General features: G+C 42.2%; 1 protein-coding gene across 1 annotated transcript in view; it reads left to right on the top strand.

Moving 5' to 3' along the window:
- Positions 1-22,525, top strand: part of WDR59 (WD repeat domain 59) — a 121,918-nt gene that overhangs the window by 86,451 nt on the left and 12,942 nt on the right. Inside the window, exons 18-21 of the mRNA XM_008067730.2 lie at positions 1,931-2,084; positions 14,208-14,341; positions 15,856-15,937; positions 21,035-21,147. Coding sequence (XP_008065921.1) covers positions 1,931-2,084; positions 14,208-14,341; positions 15,856-15,937; positions 21,035-21,147 — 483 coding nt within the window. The remainder of the gene's footprint in view (positions 1-1,930; positions 2,085-14,207; positions 14,342-15,855; positions 15,938-21,034; positions 21,148-22,525) is intronic.

The raw sequence follows: 22,525 nt of genomic DNA, 5'->3' as shown, positions 1-22,525 counted from the left end.
GGGTCTCAAACCCACAGACTCAGGCAATCCACTCACCTCAGCCTCCCAAAGCGCTGGGATTACAGGCTGAGCCACCGAGCCCGGTTTACTTTGAATTTCTTATGCATATAATCATAGACATATTCTGTGCTTCTGCAGATAAAGCATTTTTCCATTTTAAAAGTTTGTTGTTTGTTTTTTTTAAGTTGGAGTCTCACTCTGTCGCCCAGACTGGAGTGCAGTGGCACACTCCTGGCCAACGCAGCTTCGACCTACTGGGCTCCGGCGATCCTTCCGCCTCAGCCTTCCAAGTAGCTAGAGCTACAGGTGCGCGCTACCACACCCAGCTAATTTTTGATTTATTGTAGAGATGAGGTTTCACCAAGTTGCCCAGGCAGGTCTCACACCCTCAGGCTCAGGCAATCCACTCACCTCAGCCTCCCAAAGGCGCAGGATTACAGGCTGAGCCACTGAGCCCGGCTTGTGTTTTTCTTTAAAAGTTTTGTAGATTTTAGTTTCTTATTTAAGATCTATAATCCATCTCAAATTAATTTTTCTGTATGATAGGAGTCAAAGCTTATTCTATGCAGTAGAGAGGATCAGTTGTGGTAGTACTGTTCATGAAAAGATTTCCTTTCTTCATTGAATTTGTATTGATGACTTTGGTGAAAATTAATTGAGCTTGCATTTGTGGTTCATTTCTGGACTCTATTTTTTCCTTTGATCTATTTGTCTCTTCTTATGCCAACACTATACTTATAATGTACCTTTATATACAAGTCTTCAAATATGATAAGTCTCAAATAAGTCTTCAAATATGATAATATAAGTCTCCATCTTGATTATTTTTGTTTAGTTTTGGATCGACTATTCTAGGTCTTTTGCACTCCCATTAAATTATAAAATCAGCTTATTGGTTTCTACAACAAAAGCCTACTCTTGTTTTGATTGGAATTGTGTTGACTCTATAGATCAATTTAGAGAAAATTGACATCTTAACAATATGAAATCTTCCAATCCACTAGCTATGATATAGTTCTCTATTGTTGTGTGTCTTCTTTCATTTTCATTTATCTTAGCAACATTTTGTATTTTCATGCCTTTATTTATTTATTTATTTTTGAATCAGGGGTCTCACTCTGGCACCCAGGCTGGAGGGCAGTGGCACGATCATGGCTGACTGCAGTCTGGACCTCCTGGGCTCAGGTGATCCTTCTGTGCCACTATGTCTAGCTAATTTCTTGATTTTTTTGTAGAGATGAAGTCTTGCTATGTTGCCCAGGCTGATCTTGAGCTCCTGGGCTCAAGCAATCCTCCTACCTCAGTCTCTCAAAGTGCTGGGATTATAGGCATGAACCACCACACCCAGGCTTCATGCACATTTTAAAAAATTAAATTAGTTCTTAGGTACTCAACGTGTTTTAATGCTACTATAAATGAACTAATCATATAGAAATATAATATGTTTCTATAGATTGACCATGTACTAAAAACATTTATTTTAGTAGTCTGTAGATTACTTTGAATTTTTTTTTGAATTGGAGTCTCACTCTGTCACCCAGACTGGAGTACAGTGGCCGGGAGTGCAGCCTCGACCTGCTGTGCTCCGGCGATCCTTCCACCTCAGCCTTCCAAGTAGCTGGAACTACAGGCGTGCGCAACCACGCCCGGCTAGTTTTTGATTTATTGTAGAGACGAGGTCTCGCCAAATTGTCTAGGCAGGTCTCGAACCCGCGGGCTCAGGCAATTCACTTGCCGCACCCTCCCAAAGTGCTGGAATTACAGGCTGAGCCACTGAGCCCGGCCTTATTTAGTTCTTTTTTTGGAGTTTCTGTCTTCTTCCCATTTTGTCTTTCTTTTCCTTTTGGTGTCATCAAGTGCTAAGAATAGCACTACTTAGGAATATGACAAGACTGCAGCCAGTGTGAATAATTTTCATTTTCAACTATAGATCCCTCTCAGCCTTGTCTGCTTATCATACCGGCTTGATTGCACCAATGAAGATCCGCACAGAGGCCCCTGGGAACCTCCGGTTATACAGTGGGAGCCCTACTCGCAGTGAGAAAGAACAGGTCTCCATCAGCTCCTTCTACTACAAGGAGCGGGTAAGTGCCAGAGCCATGGCCTTCTCCTGGATTCTTGTTTATTGTCTCCCTGCCGGCCACTCACAGCAGCTAGATTAGTAATGCACTCAGAGTCTTTCACTTTCAAAATTAGGTTGTTTTGCTTTGTTCCCTTCAGTTGTTTTTAATTACTATAAATTGTGTGTGGTGGGGAGGGGTTCGTTCTTATAATTTACTCCCCATTTAATCCCGTCCTTATAATCCCCATTCATTGAGCTGATTCCTATTATTTTAGCTTAGAATAATTTAGTTTCAAGTCTTCCTTGGTATTCTGATGTTTGTCAACAAATTAAGGAACACTTGCAAAAGCTTGGGATCTTTATTTATTTCTTTATTTTGAGTCTGAGCCTCACTCTGTTGCCTAGACCGGAGTGCAGTGGCATGCTCACAGCCACCACAGGCTCGACCTGCTAGACTCGGGCAATCCTTCCACTTCAACCTCCCTGAGTAGCTGAGACTATAGGTGAGAGCCACCATGCCCTGCTAATTTTTTTATTGTAGAGACGATGTCTCCCTATGTTGCCTAGGCTGGTCTCAAATTCCTGGGCTCAAGCAATTCTCTTGCCTCAGGCTCCCAAAGTGCTGGGGTTACAGGTATGAGCCACCACACCTGGCAGGGCATCTTGATATATTTGGAACTTTATAGTTGTGAGTAGTCTTAAAGTTGTTATTTAAAAGGTTTTATTTTTTTTGCTAAGTTTACACTTAAGCGCCCACCTGAGTGGACACATTTATACAAAAATCACCTGAACTTATCCGTATGTTCTTAGGTTCTTAAGGAATTCATTGTCCCTCAAGTATTTATCATTATGCTTTCAGAAGCCTTTGGTGAGACAATATTGGTAGAGCATAAGAATGATTGTAAGAACACTTTCTGTGTTGTCAGATTGAAAGTCTGACTTAAACAGGCTTTAATTGACATGTGTTTTAAACTAACAGTTAACACTGAGCCACCTCACAAACTCAGTTCTTAGGAATTCTAGTTGTTTTTGACTAAATAAGAAGTAATGGATTGTCTGTAATTAAAGTATGTTTTCAAGAAATTGAATTATTTTAAATAAAACACTCACCTCTAAGAAGTGTTAGATGTGTCTTCTCTTTGGTTGCGATAGAGCATCTAACCTAACTAGTTGACCATCTTTGACTTTATTTTTAGGGTTGTATGTGACTGAAATGAAAGTGTTACTGAAATTGATGTTTGAGATGGAACCATTTAGTCCAATACAGAAAATCCTTTCAAGCCACTTTTTGGTTTTGTTTTTTTTTTCAGCTGGGGTCCCACTCTGTATTCCAGGCTAGAGTGCAGTGGCATAATCATGGTTAACTGCAGCCTCAAACTTCTGGGTTCAGGCAATCCTTCTGCCTCAGCCTCCCGAGTAGCTGGAACTATACTGCACCACCACACCTGACTAATTTTTTAAATTTTTTTTGAGGACTTGCCATGTTACCCAGGCTGGTCTTGAATTTCTGACCTCAAGTGATCCTCCCATCTTGGCCTCCCAAAGTGTTGAGATTACAGGTGTGAGCCTCCACGACTAGCTCTGGCCTCTTTCGTTCTTTCTTTTTTGAGTTGGTGTCTCACTCTTTGTCGCCCAGGCTGGAGTGCAGTGGCACGCTCACAGCCACCGCAGCCTCGGCCTGCTGGGCTCAGGCGATCCTTCTGCCTCAGCCTTCCAGGCTGGAATTACAGATGCATGCCACCATGCCCTGCTGGTTTTTGTGATTTATTGTAGAGACAAGGTCTCATCAAGTTGTCCAGGCTGGTCTCGAACCCCCGGGCTCAGGCAGTCCTCTCATCTCGGCCTCCCAAAGTGCTGGGATTACAGGCTGAGCCACCGCGCCCACCCTGGTCACATTCTTAGTCTCCTGCCTCATATCTCTGATGAAATTCTGCCCCCTTGGCTATTAAAGACCTCTTTGGAACATGTGCTAAACTTTATTACCTCCAAGTTCTTTAGATTCAAAATTATTAGTTCTTTTTTTCTTTTCCTGCATGCTCGCAGGTAGCTGGACAGTTGATAAATTAGTTGGAATTAAAGTATTGTGTTGGTATAAAAGCCAAACAGACTCATAGTTGGGTAAATTATTTAGTACCAGGGTCAGATTGAGGAAACCTTTTAGTTAAAGAGGCTGTTCTTTTTTTTTTTGTTTTTGAGTGAGAGTCTCACTCTGTTGCCCAGGCTGGAGTGCTGTGGCATGCTCATGGCCACCACAGCCTCGACTGCTGGGCTCAGACGATCCCTTCTGTCTCAGCCTCCCAAGTAGCTGAAACTACAGGTGTGTGGCATCACACTGGATACTTTTTTGATTCACTGAAGAGAGAAGGTCTCGAACCCCTGGGCTCAGGTTGTAGTCGCACCTTGGCCTCCCAAAGTGCTGGGATTACAGGTGTGAGCCACCATGCCTGGCCAAGAGGCTATTCTGAATTCTTCTGTGATTCATGCCATGTGCTCCATGCTTGGGTTTGGATTGGGCAAAATAGATTGCCAAGCAATTTTAACTTTGCAGTGGTGTTGGAAAGCCCACTCTGGTTGAAATAACTCCATTTTCAAGATGGGAATTCTCCTAATGCAAAAGCATTTTTAAAACCTATGTTCATGTTTTTGTTGGTCTGGCCTCTTTTACTGCAAACACCATAGTCAAAAGAGGAACCAAGAACAAGTGGATAATTATCTCTTTTGTTTTTTTGGAGTCAGAGTCCCACTCTGGCACCCAGCCTGGAGTACAGAGGCATGCTCACAGCCACTACAGCCTCAACCTGCTGGGCTCAGGCGATTCTTCTGCCTCAGCCCTCCAAGTAGCTGGAACTATAGGCGCGTGCCACCATGCCTGGCTAATTTTTTGATTAATTGTAGAGACACAATCTCACCATATGTGATTGGTAATTCACCAAACTACTCCCGGCTGATCTCAAACCTGTGGGTTCAGGCAATCTTCTTGCCTCCGCCTCCCAAAGTCCTGGGATTACAGGTGTGAGCCACTGTGTCTGGCTACTATCTCTTATCAGACAGGATCTGCAGGGGAGCGGAGGAAGAATTGTGATGTTTCAGTTTGAGTTGGTTTCCATTTTCTATGGTAGTTTCTCCATAGAAATGGCTAGTGTAGGCCCCTAGTATGACATAGTAAGTAGTCTTTACATTTTTTTTGTTTTTTGGGTTTTTTTGAGTTGGAGTCTCACTCCTTCACCCAGGTTGGAGTGCAGTGGCACACACACTCATGGCCACCCCAGTGTCGAACTTCTGGGCTCCAGTAATCCGCCTCAGCCTTCTGAGTAGCTGGAACTACAGACGCGCGCTACCATGCCCAGCTATTTTTTATTTTTTATTGTAGAGACAAGGTTTCGCCAAGTTGCCCAGTTGGGTCTCGAGCCCACGGGCTCAGGCAATCCCTTTGCCTCCCAAAGTGCTGGGATTATAGGCTGAGCCACCAAGCCCGGCCTAGTCTTTACATTTTATTTCAAATAGTGACCAAATAAAATGGGGGGACATTTTTATTATCATTTAATATGAAACTTTTGTATTGGTGTATATAACATGTCAGAAAAATTCACAAATCGTGAGTAGTTTAGTGAATTACCAATCACACAGGGCAAGAAATAGAACATTGCAAGAAGTAGAGCATTAAAAGAACCCAGAAGCTCTGGGAGGGGATACATTTTAATAGATGACATATAATAATTATTAGGTTAAATCATATGAAATTGCTGATGCTTGACTATTTTTGACCAAAAAAAAATTCATGTGGTTTAACCTGGTGGATTAATAAGATAAAAATGATTAAGTCAGTTATTCTGTGATGAATTTGAAACACACTTCTTTCTCCTTGAAGCTTCTTCTTATCCATTCCATTTACACGCTGCACAGGGGGGAATTAAGGAAATAGAATGCAGCCATGATATCTTACAGAGGCTACCTTATCCTCCTCACAGGGGTTGATACTCTTTGAGGGATATTTTCTCATTCTCAGTTGTCTAGCTGCACACATCAGATTATACCCCTTTATTACTTTTGTTCTGGAAATGGTTTCAGTTTATAGAATTTCTCTGTGTTTAAGTCTTCATTTTCAGTCCAAATTTTTCTCCTATATGTTTTATTCCCTTTTAGATCTCTACCCTTGGGAGCTTTATATGAGGAATGGAATATAACCCCCTTAAGGCATAGCAAGGAGAGAATTATAGAGTATTTTTGAGATGACAAAAAATCTTTATAGAGCCATTTGGAGATTATCGTTTGTCTTGTTGCTTTTGTGTACTTTTAACCTGCCCTACTTAGGTCATATTGTTATATTCACCCAAATGTTTCCAGATGGAATTCCAAGGTTTGCTCTTAAAAATATAAAAATGTGAGAGACCTAAAAAAAAAGTCAAACTTCATGGGAAATCAGAAAGCAAACTGAGATGCTAACATTCATTTGGCAAGTATACTATTAATAGCTGATGAAATATTGTTCCTTTTTAGGGTAAAGCAGAAGGCCCAGAACTTATGATGAGCATTAGATATTGCCTTGCAAACATTAAAAAAATTTTGCAACCTTCCTCCCTTGCTTCAGTTTATGTTACTAAAATATCTCTGATGTAAGTAACTGGGAAGGTTTTTAAGTTAATAGAATAATCTCCAAAATTAGATCGTCATATTGTTAGCAAGAGCGCCTTCAAGAATTTACCTTCAGTGTCAGCTCCTTCCTTCCCTTCATTTCCCCAGGGCCATCTATTCCCCATGGCTTCACTCTGAAGATGGTCCTGTAGGTCCAACACAAAGACACCCAATTCCTTCATCATCCCCCAGCCACACACCAGAACAGATCTGGTACTAAGCCTATTGAAGGACGTCTTCTTTTTAGGAATGAGAATGTATCCTCAATACACCTTCTCCTTCTCACCTATTACAGGGGAAACAGAGTCTTCCACTTGTTTCTCCACCCGCACTATGGTCGTAGTCCTTGATAGAGTTCCTCAAAGCTTGATTGTAGTTCCTCTGTCAGAGCTGTGTTGACATCAGCCTTGTTATATCTTGAAATATGAATAAAGAACAGTGAAATTGAAGCTGTGTTTGGAGCGTGGTGGACTGGGAGGGAGGTGAGGGAATTCGATACTGCTGTGCTTGAGTTCAGATTTTGTATTCATTCCAATTCTGATCTTATAGTATATTATGGTACCTTTTAATCCATCAGATATGTGGGAAGCTTTCATTTTATTCTATATTTTTCCCTTTTAATTTTCTTGGTGTTTTTCTTCCCTCCTCCTGGGTGTAACGTTTTCACGCACAGATGTCTCCTCGCTCTGCCCGGCGACGTTGGTCCATACAAGCAATTAACGACTTCCCGGTACTGTGCGCTGTGCAAATGCTCTCCTTAACTAACCCTGTCTCTACCCAAAGGCCCAAGAATAAAATGCCACCTGCCTGGCTTTGAGGAACCTAAAATGACGGGCTGGCTGGTTCTAGGACCAGCAACAATCAATTTTTCATTTGGGGGAGTTCAGGCACCAAGGACTTCCTCCTTGTCCAATCCAGGGGTTTCAAATGGGTTAATATTGCCAAGGATTCTGATGGACTTTTTTGCAAATGAAACTTAAGACTGAGTTTCTTGGAAAGAACCCCAATTGAAAGCCATTAGCTTAGCTGATTTCACTGGGAGCATTTGTGTAATTTCTTAGAACTTTCAGAAGCCTACCTTTGGCATGGGGGGAACAGAGGAAGATATAAGAGGCTTCCACCATTCTGTCTGTGTTTTTGTAGTTCTTGGTCTAGTTCAGAGAGGGAGGTGCCCATCTGCTTCATTGGCATGGCATATGAGCTAGTTTTATCCTTCAGCAATTTTCTGGAACAATTTTTTTCCTTAACATCAATATTTGGCATTGGCAATAAAACCTCTGCTGTGGACATCCCCCCTTCCTTGTCTTTCTTTCTTAATCACTCCTATTGGCCATTTCCCCTCTTCTGTCTTCCTCTCCCATCCCCTTCATGTTTCAGTAGTGCCGAGGTGACCTCAAGCTGTGCAAGACAGCCTTGAGGCTTTGTATACATTTTATCTGATGTAAAGAATATTTAGGGGTATAGTCCTATAGTCTTTTCATAGAAAAACCAGTTGAAATCAGAAGCCCCGATTAGCAAATACCACTGCTGCCAACAACTTGTGGGTGGAGCCACCATTGTGGCCACCTTTCCTCAAAAAGCCTGTCCCAGCCAACCCGACTGCTGAATTGCCACTGATTGTCCAGAAATCCCTGCTCCTGCTGCTATTGAAATCGGAACTCATTTTGACTCCCTCCCTGCCCACTCTGCAGATTAAAGCACTGCTGATGGGGTTGCTGCGAAGCAGTTGGTGGCTTATTCTTGGGCTATTTTTACATTCAACCCATTTATTGGCATCGATGTTGCCTCCGATTGTAGCAGTAACACTGGTGGTACAGTCGCAAGCTGGCTGTTGGTTGTCATTCAGTGCTATTTGCACCAATGCCTCCCTCCCGTCCCTCACCTGCTCCCCACTCCTTTCCTCCCTGTCTTCTCTGCCATAACTCCATGAACTCCTTCTTGGTATGTTCAGAGGGGCATCCTGGTGCTCATCACGTAATGATTTGTCTGTGTTGCTTTGTCTCTCTTCCTTCAATCCCTCCTGATGAAATCTGTGGGAATGGGAACTTTTCTATTGATGGAACATTGAAAAGACCTAGTGAAATGCAAGAGTCCTTTGCCTCCCAGAGGTACCAATTTTATTGCACAGAAAAGTATCCCTGTTTAAGCCTATCAGAGTGGGACTGGAGCAATGCAGGAGGTTTAGGGACTTTTAGACCTTGGTTCCTTACCCTAACTCAGAAAGATTAACCACACCTTCACCTTAATGTGTCATTGTTCTCTGGAACCAAAGGATTCCGAGAGAGATCTGTGTGTTATCATCTAGTAGCTGCTCAGACAAGAGAGACTTCTAAAATTGCCAACAAGATATTAAGGAAAAATAGTTCTTTGGTGAATGGGATAGGAACCCTTTTTATTACCAAGGCACTGGAGGAAACATCCTGAAAAACTGTCCATCTACTCATTAAGAAGCAGCAAGACTCTAATATCTGATCGGATTTGAGATTAAGCGTATCTTCATGTAGGCAGCCTTGTTATACTGGAATCCTCAAAATAACTGGCCACTAGGCAGAAGTACCAAGTGACCCCCGTAGCCTGAGGGGGAGAGAGTTCATATTTAAAACCTCTAACCAATAAATTGAAAAACAAAAACAAAGCTGGGCTTGGTGGCTCAGCCTGTAATCCCACGCCTTTGGGAGGCTGAGGTGAGTGGATTGCCTGAGCCCGCGGGTTCGAGACCCACCTGGGCAGGCAAGACCTCGTCTCTACAATAAATCAAAAAATTAGCTGGGTGTGGTAGCGTGCGCCTGTAATTCCGGCTACTCGGAAGGCTGAGGAAGAAGGATCGCCGGAGCCCAGCAGGTCGAGGCTGCGGTGGCCAGGAGCGGCCACTGCACTCCAGTCTGGGCGACAGTGAGACTCCAACTCAAAAAAAACAAAAACAAAAGCCAACACTGTTTTGTGTGGTCCTTTAAAGATTTTTGTTAATGTTTTGCAGTTTTCCCTGCTGGACTAAAAACTATTAGTGGTGCCCCATAATTGCTTTTGTAGTTTAATTCCTGGTGGCTTATAATTAGGGTGATCCCATGTTGGGGAGCCTCATTTTATCATAGGTTCAAAGGTAGCTGAGTGAGGTTTTTTTTTTGAGTTGAAGTCTCACTCTGTCACCCAGACTGGAGTGCAGTGGCCGCTCCCAGCCACTGCAGCCTCTACCTGATGGGCTCCGGCGATCCTTCCGCCTTGGCCTTCCAAGTAGCTGGAACTAAAGGCGCGCGCTACCACACCCAGGTAATTTTTTGATTTATTGTAGAGATGAGGTCTCACCAAGTTACCCAAGTGGGTCTCGAACCCGCGGGCTCAGGCAATCCACTCATCTCAGCCTCCCAAAGGCACGGGATTACAGGTTGAGCCACTGAGCCCAGCCTGAGTGAGGTTTTATAAAGTATTTCCTATACATCCAGTACAGATGACATAAAAACACCTAGAAGCCTGGAGTCTCAAGGAATCCTGGGAAATGCAGGTTGTGATTTCTGTAATTCAGAAATTACAGAAAGTTGTTAAAGAACACTCTCTTTACATTTTCATCATGTATTAGCTGATGGCTCACATTGGCTTGCTTCTATCAATCTCTGTAACTCAAAGCTACAAATGAGAAAAGAGTCCTAAGACATCTCTTTGGACTCTGACTTTTCTTCTACCTGAATGTGCCTAATCCCAAGAAGTCCCAAAAGGAGATTAAGCTGTGTGAGGTACCTGACTTGAGATACAGAGTCCTGGTCTGAATCTAGCCTGTCCCCATATGAAACGGTGTAGCAGTGGGAGCCACAGCCTCTGCAGATCTTCAACAGACACTCTGAGCAGAACACAGTCACGATGCTTGGCAAAAAAGTGACTGACGAAGTGAGTAACCATAGAAAGATGGTGTTGGACAGGCTTCATGAGAATCAAATGCTAATCTCTTTGCATGCGGAAATGGATCCTTTAGAAAACAGACCAAACTGTTTACATATTAACAGCTAGCTTAGTCAGGATTTAATTTTTTTTTCTTCTAAATCTAAACTCATATATGGAAAATCAAGTTAGCAAGAATGAGCTTAGCAGCCTGACAGGCCTGTGTTCAAATCTCAGCTCTTATGACTATGCCCTTGAGTCAGTCTCACACCCTCATTTATAAAATGGGGATAATGTCCCCTATGTCATAGAGCTGTGGTGAGGCTTATGCTATCACAGAGTGAGCAGTCCATAACAGAAGCCAATGTTGTCAATTCTAAACCAAACATGTATGCACTTGGACTTGTGTCATTTGTCAGTTTTCAAATGGGCCAGTCTACTTGCAAATGAGCCACTTTTGACATATAGGCCTTAATATAATTAATAATATGCTTTTATTAGGTTTGCTTTGAAAGTCAGGAAATTATGGTTATTTTCAGTGTGCTCTGAAAGCTAGTATACCTCATCTTTCATGAGACCTCCATTTTTTTTCAACTGTGTAGTTAAACTGAGCTTTAGTGAATTGCTCAGTTGTTTAAGTACTTCTCATTTTCTCTTTGTAATAAGGAGCCAGAGTGACTTCCACCAGACCCCAAATCAGATGGATCATAATCCATGTCACATGGAATTTGATTTTTAAAAATTCTGTACCCTACGTCTCATTTGAGATGCCCAATTATGTGGGACTTGTGTGGATGTGTTGTGTTCTGGTATTCTTTTTTTTTTTTTTTGAGATGGGTTCCCAGTCACCCAGGCTACAGTATAGTGGCACAATCATGGTTCACTGCAGCCTTGACCTCTGGGCTCAGGCGTTCCTTCCACCTCAGCCTCCCAAGTCGCTGGAACTACAGGTGAGTGCCACCATGCCCGAATAATTTTTTTATTTTTTTATTTTTTTTTGAGTTGGAGTCACACTCTATCACCCAGACTAGAGTGGAGTGGCCGCTCCTGGCCACTGCAGCCTCGACCTGCTGGACTCCAGTGATCCTTCCGCTTCAGCCTTCCAAGTAGCTGGAACTACAGGTTGGAACTACAGGTGCACGCTACCACGCCCGGCTAATTTTTTATTTATTGTAAAGATGAGGTCTCGCCAAGTTGCCTAGGCAGGTCTCGAACCCGTGGGCTCAGGCCATCCACTCACCTCAGCCTCCCAAAGGCACAGGATTACAGGCTGAACCACCGAGCCCGGCTAAATTTTTTGATTTTTTTTTTTTGTTGTTGTTGTTGTAGAGATGAGGTCTCACTGTGTTGCCTAGACTGGTCTCGAACTCCTGAACTCAAGCAATCTTCCCACCTTGAACTCCCAAAGTGTTGGGATCACAGGTGTGAGCCACTGTACCCAACTGTTTCCTGGGATTTTTATTTTTTTATTTTTTATTTTTTAGAGTCTCACTCTATCACCCAGACTGGAGTGCAGTGGCTGCTCCCGGCCACCACAGCCTCGACCTGCTGGGCTCCAGCGATCCTTCCACCTCAGCCTTCCAAGTAGCTGGAATTACACACATGCGCTACCATGCCCGGCTGATTTTTTGATTTATTTTAGAGATGAGGTCTCGCTGCCCAGGCGGGTCTCAAACCTGCGGGCTCAGGCAATCCACTCACCTCAGCCTCCCAAAGGCGCGGGATGACAGGCTGAGCCACCGAGCCCGGCTATCCTGGGATTTTTAAACTCCTGGAAACCTGAATGAAAATTACAGTGACATGAACTCATGTATCTGTGTTTTCTCTGTTCTAGTTAAAATACTTATGCTGTTCACTGTCACTGCAGGGTAGATGCAGGCTAAATTACTCTCTTTAACCCAGGTCATGTCTTAGAATTTAGTGTACATTTAGGTCAGTCAACTGCCTGGCTCCAGCCCATTCTGACAGGTTGTTTGCTCTTTACATATCCTCCCCTTACTTATACCCACGTTTTGTGGCTAAAAGGCGTTTTAGTGAGTGTACACATAATTCTTTAGAAAAGAACCAGGGACAGTAGAGAACGGAAAGGCTACCCCACAATAATAGAGTTAAAAAAATAATGACTTGAATCTGGTTAAATAGTCAATAGTAACTGAACTGTTTCTTAAGCTCAGATGGGTTAAGATTCCCAATTGATGGTGTACCATATGTATTTACAAATGATGATCAGTAATTCACAGATACTTCAGCTAAACTTAAATTTATTGCCCTGAAATATGTCCAGGTATCCTGGATTTAGTAGGTTTTGCGACACATAATAATCCTCTAGAAGTTAAATGCATTGAGAAACTTTGGGGATTAGATAGGGCATCAGTGGTCAGAAATACCTGACTTGAGACCAAGACTGATTCATGGAAGAGTGATTGTATAAAAATCACATGTGGGAAATAAGTTTATTTGTGAGTGATCTAAATAGTGATCGAATTTAAATTCCTGAGAGTTTATATATATCCCATAATAATTACATACGTTTAGTTTGCACTTTTCAGTTTATACAGTTTGCACCCATACCTTTTCATTGTATTCTTATTAACCTTGTGGGACTGGAACAGGGGTTATGAGTAGCCACAAATTATCAGTGAGCAAAAAAAGAGTGACAGTGCATGAGATTAAATTCATAACAAATGAGTAACTTGCTCAGGGTCATGAGCTGGTACATGTGGTAGTAAGACCAGTAAACTTGGGTTCTCTGACTCCAAATTACAGGCCCTTTTCACTAGTTCTTTTGCCTTCTTTGTTAATAAATATGCCACCCCTTTCGTTAGTTGAATCACTTTGGTGACCCCTTTTTTAACTCCTGGCAGTAAGATAGAATAGAATATTGCTTCCTTGGCTTGTGGTCATTTTGAAGATACCAGATGGGGCTGTACTCTAATAATTCTCGTTTTCCAGGACATCTCTCATTTCACACATACAGGCTCCTCACACATATAGCCACTCATAGGTAAGACTCTGGGGAAATGGGATAACTGCCCATGATCTTCCATGTCCATTACCCAAGCCCCTTGATTCAAGTATATTTTATATTCTAAAATGATTACTTCAAGTCTGTTATAAAGACAGGGTAATTCTCAAGCAGCTGTGTTTTCTGGCTTTCTACTATAGATTAAAGTTTGCAGAGCCCACACTGCTATATCTGAATTAAAGTTTCAACAAATCCTGTTGAAACTATCTGAGAAGAAAAAAAACTTTGATTAGTGTCAGGCAAGAGCTTTGAACCTAGACTGAATTTAACCTAAAAATTGTTCTTCTTCCACATTTTTGTGATCTTTACTAACTATTTACTTGCTGTTTTAAGATTAATTAGATAATCAATTCTGGCTTGATGGTATCTATTTTTGAGCACCTGCAGAATGTATCTAGCCCTGCAGTAGGTGCTTATTTTTCTGTTAGGGTTTTGGGTCAAGAGCTTAATGCCCTCTATCGCCTTTTTATTTCCTACAGATACTGATTCCTATAATTGTGGGCATGATATAATTTAAAGTCTCTCCAAATTACCAATGACCCAAATATGATGTGCTCTGCAACCGTAGGTTTCCACTCATCAAAGTCCCCATTAGTTATATCTTGTCGTCTTCCCCAGAAATCAAGGCGGTGGAAAAGTAAGCGCGAGGGATCAGACTCTAGTAATCGACAGATCAAGGCTGCTGGGAAAGTCATCATCCAGGATGTTGCATGCCTCCTTCCTGTTCACAAGTCACTGGGAGAACTGTACATGTAAGTATAAAATTTCAAATATGCTGCACTTATCACTTAGTCAATATTTACAAAACTTTTTATTTTTATTTTTTTTTAATTTTTTTGAGTTGGAGTCTCACTCTGTCGCACAAAGCTTTTTTGTGAAATGCTGGAACCCTTTCTTCCAAAGCAATTTTAGAAGAATCATGTTGTGTTAGCTTTGTGTTGCTGCATAGCAAATTACCACAGACTTAACCACTTCAAACAGTATTCACTGATTATCTTCCAATTTTCATGAGTCAGGAGTCTGGAATGGCTTCTCTAGGTCCTTGTTCAGGGTCTAGTCGGGCTGAAATCAAGGTGTTGGCCTGCCAGTGGTCTCATCTGATGTTCAGGGTTTTCTTCCAAGCTTGTTCTGATTGTTAGCAGATTGCAGTTCCTTGCAGCTGGAAAACTCTTCTGTGAATTTCATCTTCCTTGAGACTAGTAGGAGCGGCTCATACATACTTCACTTTCTTTCTAGGGCCTCACCTGATTAGGTCAGGCCCACCCAGGATAGTCTTCCTTTCAGGGATCTCCAACCCGTGGGCTATGGACTGGTACCAGTCCGTGACCTGTTAGAAACCTGGCCACACAGCAGGAGATGAGTGGCAGATGAGTGGAGCTCTGTCTCCTGTCAGATCAGCAGAGGCATTAGATTCTCATAGGAGCATGAACTCTGTTGTATACTGCACATGTGAGGAATCTAGGTCGCATGCTCCTTATAAGAATCTAATGCCTGATGATCCCCCCACCCTTCCAGTCAGTCCATGGAAAAATTCTCTTCCACAAAACCTGTCCCTGATGCCAAAAAGCTTGGGGACTGCTGCTTTTGATGAACTCAAAGTCAACTGCTTAATAACCTAATCACAAGTGTGATATCCCACCAATATTTCCTGGTGCTGCCTGAATTCAAAAGGAGGGGATTATACAAGATGTGCATGGTAGGGAGCAGGAATCTTGGGGACTGTCCTAGAACTCTGCCTCCCACACCCAATATGGAAGACAGTTAAAAGCAGATCTACTTTTGGTTGAAGGGAAGTAGCCAACATGCAGAAGCTGGCCTGCAGGTCCCCTGTTTCTTTCTGAACGTGAACTCAGAACAAAAAGTGTTGTTTTTTTTTGTAGAATGTATACAGCACCCTACTCTTTGTGTTAGGGACCACTGTCAGTGCTGACATACTTAACTCTGTTTTTATTCAACTCTTGAGCCTTGGGAATGCCACAGAGAAGCTGATTGGCAGATTGGTATTTAAATATGGCCTCCTCTCCTGAGTTCAAAGAGGTGAGCTATTTCACCTTCTCCAGGCCAGAACCCACAGCTGAATTAATGTCAGCTCTAGTTAAGCTATTTCTCCAAATTGGATAGAAAGAGGGTTCAAGACCAACACAGAGTAAAACATTTTGGGTTACAACCAAAGAGGCAGTTTCTAATATATATGTTGAACCAGGAACCATTGATTTAGGAAGTTAGACTAGAATGAAACCTTTTTATTCTTTTTAAAAAATTTCAGATTGAATGTGAATGATATTCAGGAAACATGTCAGAAGAACGCCACTTCAGCCTTGCTAGTTGGAAGAAAGGATCTTGTCCAGGTATTGTGCATCTCTTTTGGTGGACATCTGGATTTTTCTTTAAGAGCAAATTGTTTTCACTTTGCAGTTGTGATTTAATGACATTTTCAAGGTGTGCCTTGTGTTTTGTAATCCCGTTCCCATTTTCTTTTTTTTTTTTGAGCTGGAGTCTCACTCTGTCACCCAGACTGGAGTGCAGTGGCACACTCCTGGTCACCACAGCCTCGACCCACTGGGTTCTGGCGATCCTTCCGCCTCAGCCTTCCAAGTAGCCGGAATTACAGGCATGTGCTACCATGCCCAGCTAATTTTTGATTTATTGTAGAGATGAGGTCTCTCCAAGTTGCCCGGGCGGGTCTCTAACCCGCAGGCTCAGGCAATCCACTTACCTCGGCCTCCCAAAGTGCTGGGATTACAGGCTGAGCTACCAAGCCCAGCTGCCTTTCCCATTTTCTTTACCAATAAGGGCTAGAACAGCTTTCCAAATCCTGGAAATTGTTCTCACTAGTGCTTAGTTAGAAAGGTCCTAAAGCAATTACTGAGTATTTTTTTTAATTACATCTCTTTTCTTTTTTAGTACCATAGTGATTGCTACATACCTAAATTTGAATGTCTATGTCTTTGCCATTTGTACCCTCAATTCTCTTTCTTTTTTTACTTTTTAAAATGCTTCATTTTCAGAGCAAGACCTTGTTTAAATAAATAAATGAACAAGTCCAGACACAGTGGCTCATGCTTGAGTCCAGGAATTCAAGACCAGCCTGGGCAACATAGTGAGACCTCGTCTCTACAAAAAAAAAAATTACAAAAATCAGCCAGATGTGGTGGCATGTGCCTGTAGTCCCAGCTACTTGGGAGGTTGAGGCAGAAGGATTGCCTGAGCCCAGGAGGTTGAGGCTATGGTGAGCCATGATAATACCACTACACTCCAGCTTGGACCAGCCACAGAATGAGGCTTCCCTCAAAAAAAAAAAAAAAAAAAAAAAAAAGGCTTTATGTTATAAATAATTTACGAAAATTTTCTTTAGAGAAAGATGTTCAGTTTTAAAATGCAATTATTATCATAAAAATTTAAATTTTCTTCATCTTTGCAGGAACACATCAGTGTATTAAAGCAAACTGTTCCCGTATTATTTTTTATAACAGCTTTATTGAGATATAGTCCACATACCATGTGGAATACCATGTATTCAGAGTTGTGCAACCATCACCACAGACAGTTTTAGAACATTTTAATTATTCCAAAAAGAAATCTTGAGGCCCTTAATTGTCACCTTATAATCTCTTCTTCCCCCAGTCCTAGGCAACCACTAATCTACTTTCTGTCCCTATTGCACTCTTATTCTTTAGTGTGATGATTAGATTGAGCAATGGAGACTAATACATATTGTTCTATTAGGTTAGTTTTTCCCCTTGTAACCCTCCAAATGCAAAGCTAAAGGCTTTCCTTGATTTTTATCTGATTTTTTAAAATCACTAAAATTTCCATCTATCTTCTAACAAACACTGTCAGGTCTTTGCTTGAAACCCTTTAGGAGAAATTCAGTGATAGATTTAATTTATTTCTGTAAGGACCCAGCTACCTAACTTCTATGAACAGAGATGGCAAAAGGAGGTAGTAGAAACTGCAAAATTGTGGGATGTGACAGCTAACACCCTCCCAGCACTTATGGAGGTCTAGGCTGGAGGATTGCTTGAGCCCAGGAGTTTGAGACCAGAGTGGGCAACATAGTAAGACTTTTCTACAAAAAAATCAAAGAACTTTGTGTGGTAGCATGTGCCTGTAGTCCCAGCTACTGGGAGGTTGAGGCAGAAGGATTGCTATCATGATCATGCCACTGCATTCCAGCTTGGGCAACACAGTGAGACCTCAACTTAAAAAAAAAAAAAAAGTGGAAAAAGAAACTGCAAAATTGATAGCAGAGGCCTGAGTTTACTAGCGGGTGACCCTGGGGACATTTTTTTGTCTGTGAGCCTCTGTGTATGTTTGTAAACTAAGAACAATGACCTCATAGGGTTGGTGAACGCAATGCTAAAGGAGACCCAAAGTTCATGTCCCGAAAAAGCATTCTCTCAGGAAAAATTACTTCCTAAAGTTTAAAAAATTTTAAGTTTCCAGTACTTTTCTGACAGAGTTGGTTGGGAAGAGCAGGCCAATGCAAATAAAGGGGAAAGATTCTGCTGTTGGGATAGACACGGCTTAACTCTGGGCTGCAGCACTTTTTTGTTGTGTGATCACAGGCAAGCCACCTAATCTTTCTGAACCTCAAGTTCTTTGACTATAAAATGGGGACAATACACTTCTAAATTCATTATGAGAACTAATAAGATAATGTATAAAGTCCCGTAACTATACTGGTAGATGGTAAATGCTTGATATATAATACAATTATTACCACTGTTCTTATAATTATCATCATTTGTGATTTGATACTGTTGAGTGGGATGGATAAATGATGTTAGTGATCATGCTTGAGGGATTTTTTTTTTGTTCTTCTTTATGCCCATGTTGAGGATGATGTGTTTATTACTATTTTGCAAACAGTTACAGAAAGTAAATACATGTCACTATTTCTGTTGAAGGCATTTTAAAATGTGCATTATAAAGTGAGGAAATAACATGCCTAAGTTGTCAGCCAGGGTAGTACACATTTTATTCAATCCCAGAAAGTCATTGGATTCTTTTAGTGCCCATTCAGTGGGTCATTGATTATAGAGAGGAATGTAAATTTCAGGCTACTCCTTTTATTTATTTACTTATTTATTTTTGAGTTGAGGTCTCACTCTGTTTCCCAGGCTGGAGTGCAGCACCACAGTCTCAACCTCCCAGGCTCAGGCGACCCTTCTGCCTCAGCCTCCCAGGTAACTGGGACTTCAGGCACACACTACTTTGGGTGCATGCTACCACATCTGGCTAAATTTTTTTTTTTTTTTTTTTTGATATTTACCTAGAGAAACAGTCTTTCTATATTGCCTAGGCTGGTCTTGAACTCCTGGACTCAAGCAATCCTCCTGTCTCCTAGCCTCCCAAACTGGTAGGATTATAGGCATGAGCCACTATGCCCAACCAAGTTTCTCCTTTTAAACAATACCTTGTGTATTTTCCGAGCATGTTGGTGTCACATAATTTAATTGATTTTGCTTGTCTGATGTTCCCCTACCTATTTTTAAGTATTCTTGTTTGCTTATTTTTTCTTCTTAGATTATAAACTGCTTGATTCAAAGTCCATATTGTCTTCCCTTTGAGCCTTTCAGAATCTATAGTGTTTTCCTCCTGTAAATGGGCATACAACGATACGTTGCTACTAAGAAAGATTTTCCAGAAGTAGTATTCAGCTCTTTTTTTTTTTCTGAGTCGAATTCTCACTCTGTTGCCTAGGCTGGAGTGCAGTGGCATGCTCATGGCCACCACATCCTTGACCTGCTGGGCTCAAGTGATTCTTCTGCCTCAGCCTTCCAAGTAGCTGGAATTCCAGGTGTGCACCACCATGCCTGGCTAATTAGTATTCAGCTTTCAAAGGTATCGAGTGGATGGAGACGTTGTTTACGACTCAGTTCATTAAGCTTATGCCTTGGATTTAATAGACACTTATGTGGGCATTCGTTTCTGCTTGATGACTCCAAGCTCCATGGTATTTTAAGTTGGGATGTATTGCCCAGATTTGGTATCAATTAGAAGTCAGAAACCTAAATCTATTTTGTCTTGCCTTTTTTTGTGTATTGCCCCCTTTTTTCTACCTGCAGAGAGACTACTGAAACTTTTATAAGGCAGGCAACAAAGTTTTTTATATTTTGCATAGAGAAGGACAGATCTTTAACATGATATTAACTGCTTTTTAAAATTTTTTGGGTCTCTGCCTACCTAGATCACTCATGAAGCAGGAAAAAAAGTCTTATGAGGTAATGGTTAAATAGAGGACCTGTTGAAATTATAGTTCTGCATAATTTCTCTGAAGTTTGCTTAATGAAGTTTTTATTATTTATTTATTTATTCTGAGTTGGAGTCTCACTCTGTCGCCCAGGTTGGAGTGCAGTGGTACGTTCCCAGCCACCGTAACCTCGACCTGCTGGGCTCAGGCTTCCGCCTCAGCCTTCCAAGTAGCTGGAACTACAGGCATGCACCGCCATGCCCAGCTAAGTTTTTGATTTGTTGTAGAAATGAGGTCTCACCAAGTTGCCTGAACTGGTCTCAAACCCATGGCCTCAGGCAATTCTTTCACCTCAGCCTCCCAAAGTGCTGGGATTACAGACTTGAGCTACTACGCCCTGATGAAGTTTTTATTTTTAAGGCTTGTGTTGCTTTTGGATGTTGTTGCTGAGTTGGAGTCTCACTCTGTCGCCCAGGCTGGAGTACAGTGGCACACTTACAACCACTGCAGCCTCCACTGCTGGGCTTATGCGATCCTTCCACCTCAGCTTTCCAAGTAGCTGGAAGTACAGATGCATGCTACCACGCCCGGCTAATTTTTGTGATTTATTGTAGAGACAAGTTGCCCAGGGCAGTCTCGAACCCCCAGGCTCAGGCAGTCCTCTCACCTGTGCCTCCCAAAGGGCTGGAATTACAGGCTGAGCCACCGCGCCCTGCCAGCTTGTGTTTCTTAAACTTCAGAGTGCACACAGGTCCCCTGAGGGTCTTGTTAAAAGATAAATTCTGATCTGCGTTTTTCTTTTGAGTCAGAGTCTCACTCTGCTCACTCTGTCAGCCAGGCTGGAGTGCAGTGGCATGCTCACAGCCACCACAACCTCGACCTGCTGAGCTCAGGTGATACTTCCGTGTCAGCCTTCCAAGTAGCTGTAATTACAGGCATGCACCACCACACCCAACTAATTTTTCGATTTGTTGTAGAAATGAGGTCTCGCCAAGTTGCCCAGGCGGGTCTCGAACCCACGGGCTCACGCAGTCCTTTCATCTTTGCCTCCCAAAGTACTGGGAGTATAGATGAGATGTGAGCCATTGTGCATCCTGATCTGTATTTCAATGAGCTTTCAACTTTTGTGGACTCTCATAGTGACAAGGTATTAGGCTGCATATAAGGAAGATGGTTGGGCTCCCCCTTGTTGATTTGTGTTTTTGCCTTGACCAGTTTGAGTTTGTATGTTTCTCTTTGATCTGCCTAGGTTTGGTCGCTGGCTACAGTAGCTACAGATCTTTGCCTTGGTCCGAAGTCTGACCCAGATTTGGAAACACCTTGGGCTCGACATCCGTTTGGGCGACAGCTGCTGGAGTCTCTGTAGGTTTTGAGAGCTAAAAGTGAGGAAAATAAGTGATGTCAATTTTAGGTCTACAAGCACTTTAAATGTCATTGCCTAAGAGAAAAGTACAGAGGCCTGAGAAATGAGAGAGAGAAGTAGGATCTTTTCTTTCAGTGCTGAAGTAATTTCTATGCAGAACTAGCTTCTTACAGCAGAAGGAATTATGTAATATTCTCATTTATAACAAGGATTTGAGACCCCGGAGTCTCGTGTTCCTTAGAGATCCATGCTTTAGTCCATAAATCGCCTCAGTCTGAACTCATGAACTTGGACTTTTGAGATGGTAAGTTTCTTCTTGGGAGTTGTAGGGTCTCACCCCTGAGAACAGATTAGAGACCTACGTGTTGGCAGTCATGTTTGCCAATGGCCATGATGTTTTCACCCTGTTAGGCAATTCATGAAAACACTGAATTTGTGTTCAGTTTCTTGTACTGCAATATGGCAAGCTGGAATTCTACTATACAAAATAATTTAACATCACGTGAAACCACTTGAATCTTCATAACATAGATGCCCCAGGGCTAGGCAGAGAAGCTCTACTGCCTTCAGGTTAGGGTTTGCTTTACTTGGGCTTTGAGGCCATTCCTGAGGCACATGTTTGTGATTCCATTGCCTCATCATTAACGTAGGAATGATAATGCTTGTTCTGTTTACTTCATGTATGACTCAAATAAGAGAGTGTGAAAACACAAATATTAGACATTGAGTGATAGGAAGGTATCAATATTCCTCCATCACAAAGGCAAAGTCCCTCTGATTCCATACTCACATTCTAGCATAATGTTCCTGAAGGGGCAAAGGGGATATATGAGTATCTAAAAGTACCTAAACAGTAAAGATATTCCTTGTTATTCTTACTGAATAGCTCATCTTTGGAATCCCCCTTCCAGGGTGGCCATATGGCCATATGTTGTGGTCCAGTGTTCTCTGAGTTTCCTCATGTAGCTTTAGGTTATATGAATGACATGTATAGGGACCCCCTAAAAGCAGTGTGATTCTTCCTTGTAATGGGGAGACTGAGAGAGCATGTATTGCCTCATGCAGGTGTTAGGTTAGTCTGCTTAGTTCTTGGAGAAGCTACATTCATGCCTGGGCTCATGCCTGAATGCTAACCAGAAGCCTTCAGATTAGTTATCTAGATCATTTTTAATACTCTGATACCAATATATTCCAAGACAAATTTAGCCAAACTCAAAGTAGCTCAAGCCACTGGATCTGTAGAAAGTTCCTGACAGGGGTTTTGAAGCAGAGTTAAGAATCTTCCCCCAGGCTGGGCTCGGTGGCTCAGCCTGTAATCCCAGCGCTTTGGGAGGTCGAGGTGAGTGGATTGCCTGAGCCTGCGGGTTCAAGACCCGC

The sequence above is a fragment of the Carlito syrichta genome, unplaced genomic scaffold, assembly GCF_000164805.1.
Source record: "Carlito syrichta isolate Samal-C Ts95f unplaced genomic scaffold, Tarsius_syrichta-2.0.1 Scaffold309739, whole genome shotgun sequence".
In the NCBI taxonomy this organism is placed as follows: Eukaryota; Metazoa; Chordata; class Mammalia; order Primates; family Tarsiidae; genus Carlito; species Carlito syrichta.
The sequence above is the reverse complement of the archived record's forward strand: the minus strand, read 5'-3'. Positions and strand labels throughout refer to the sequence as shown.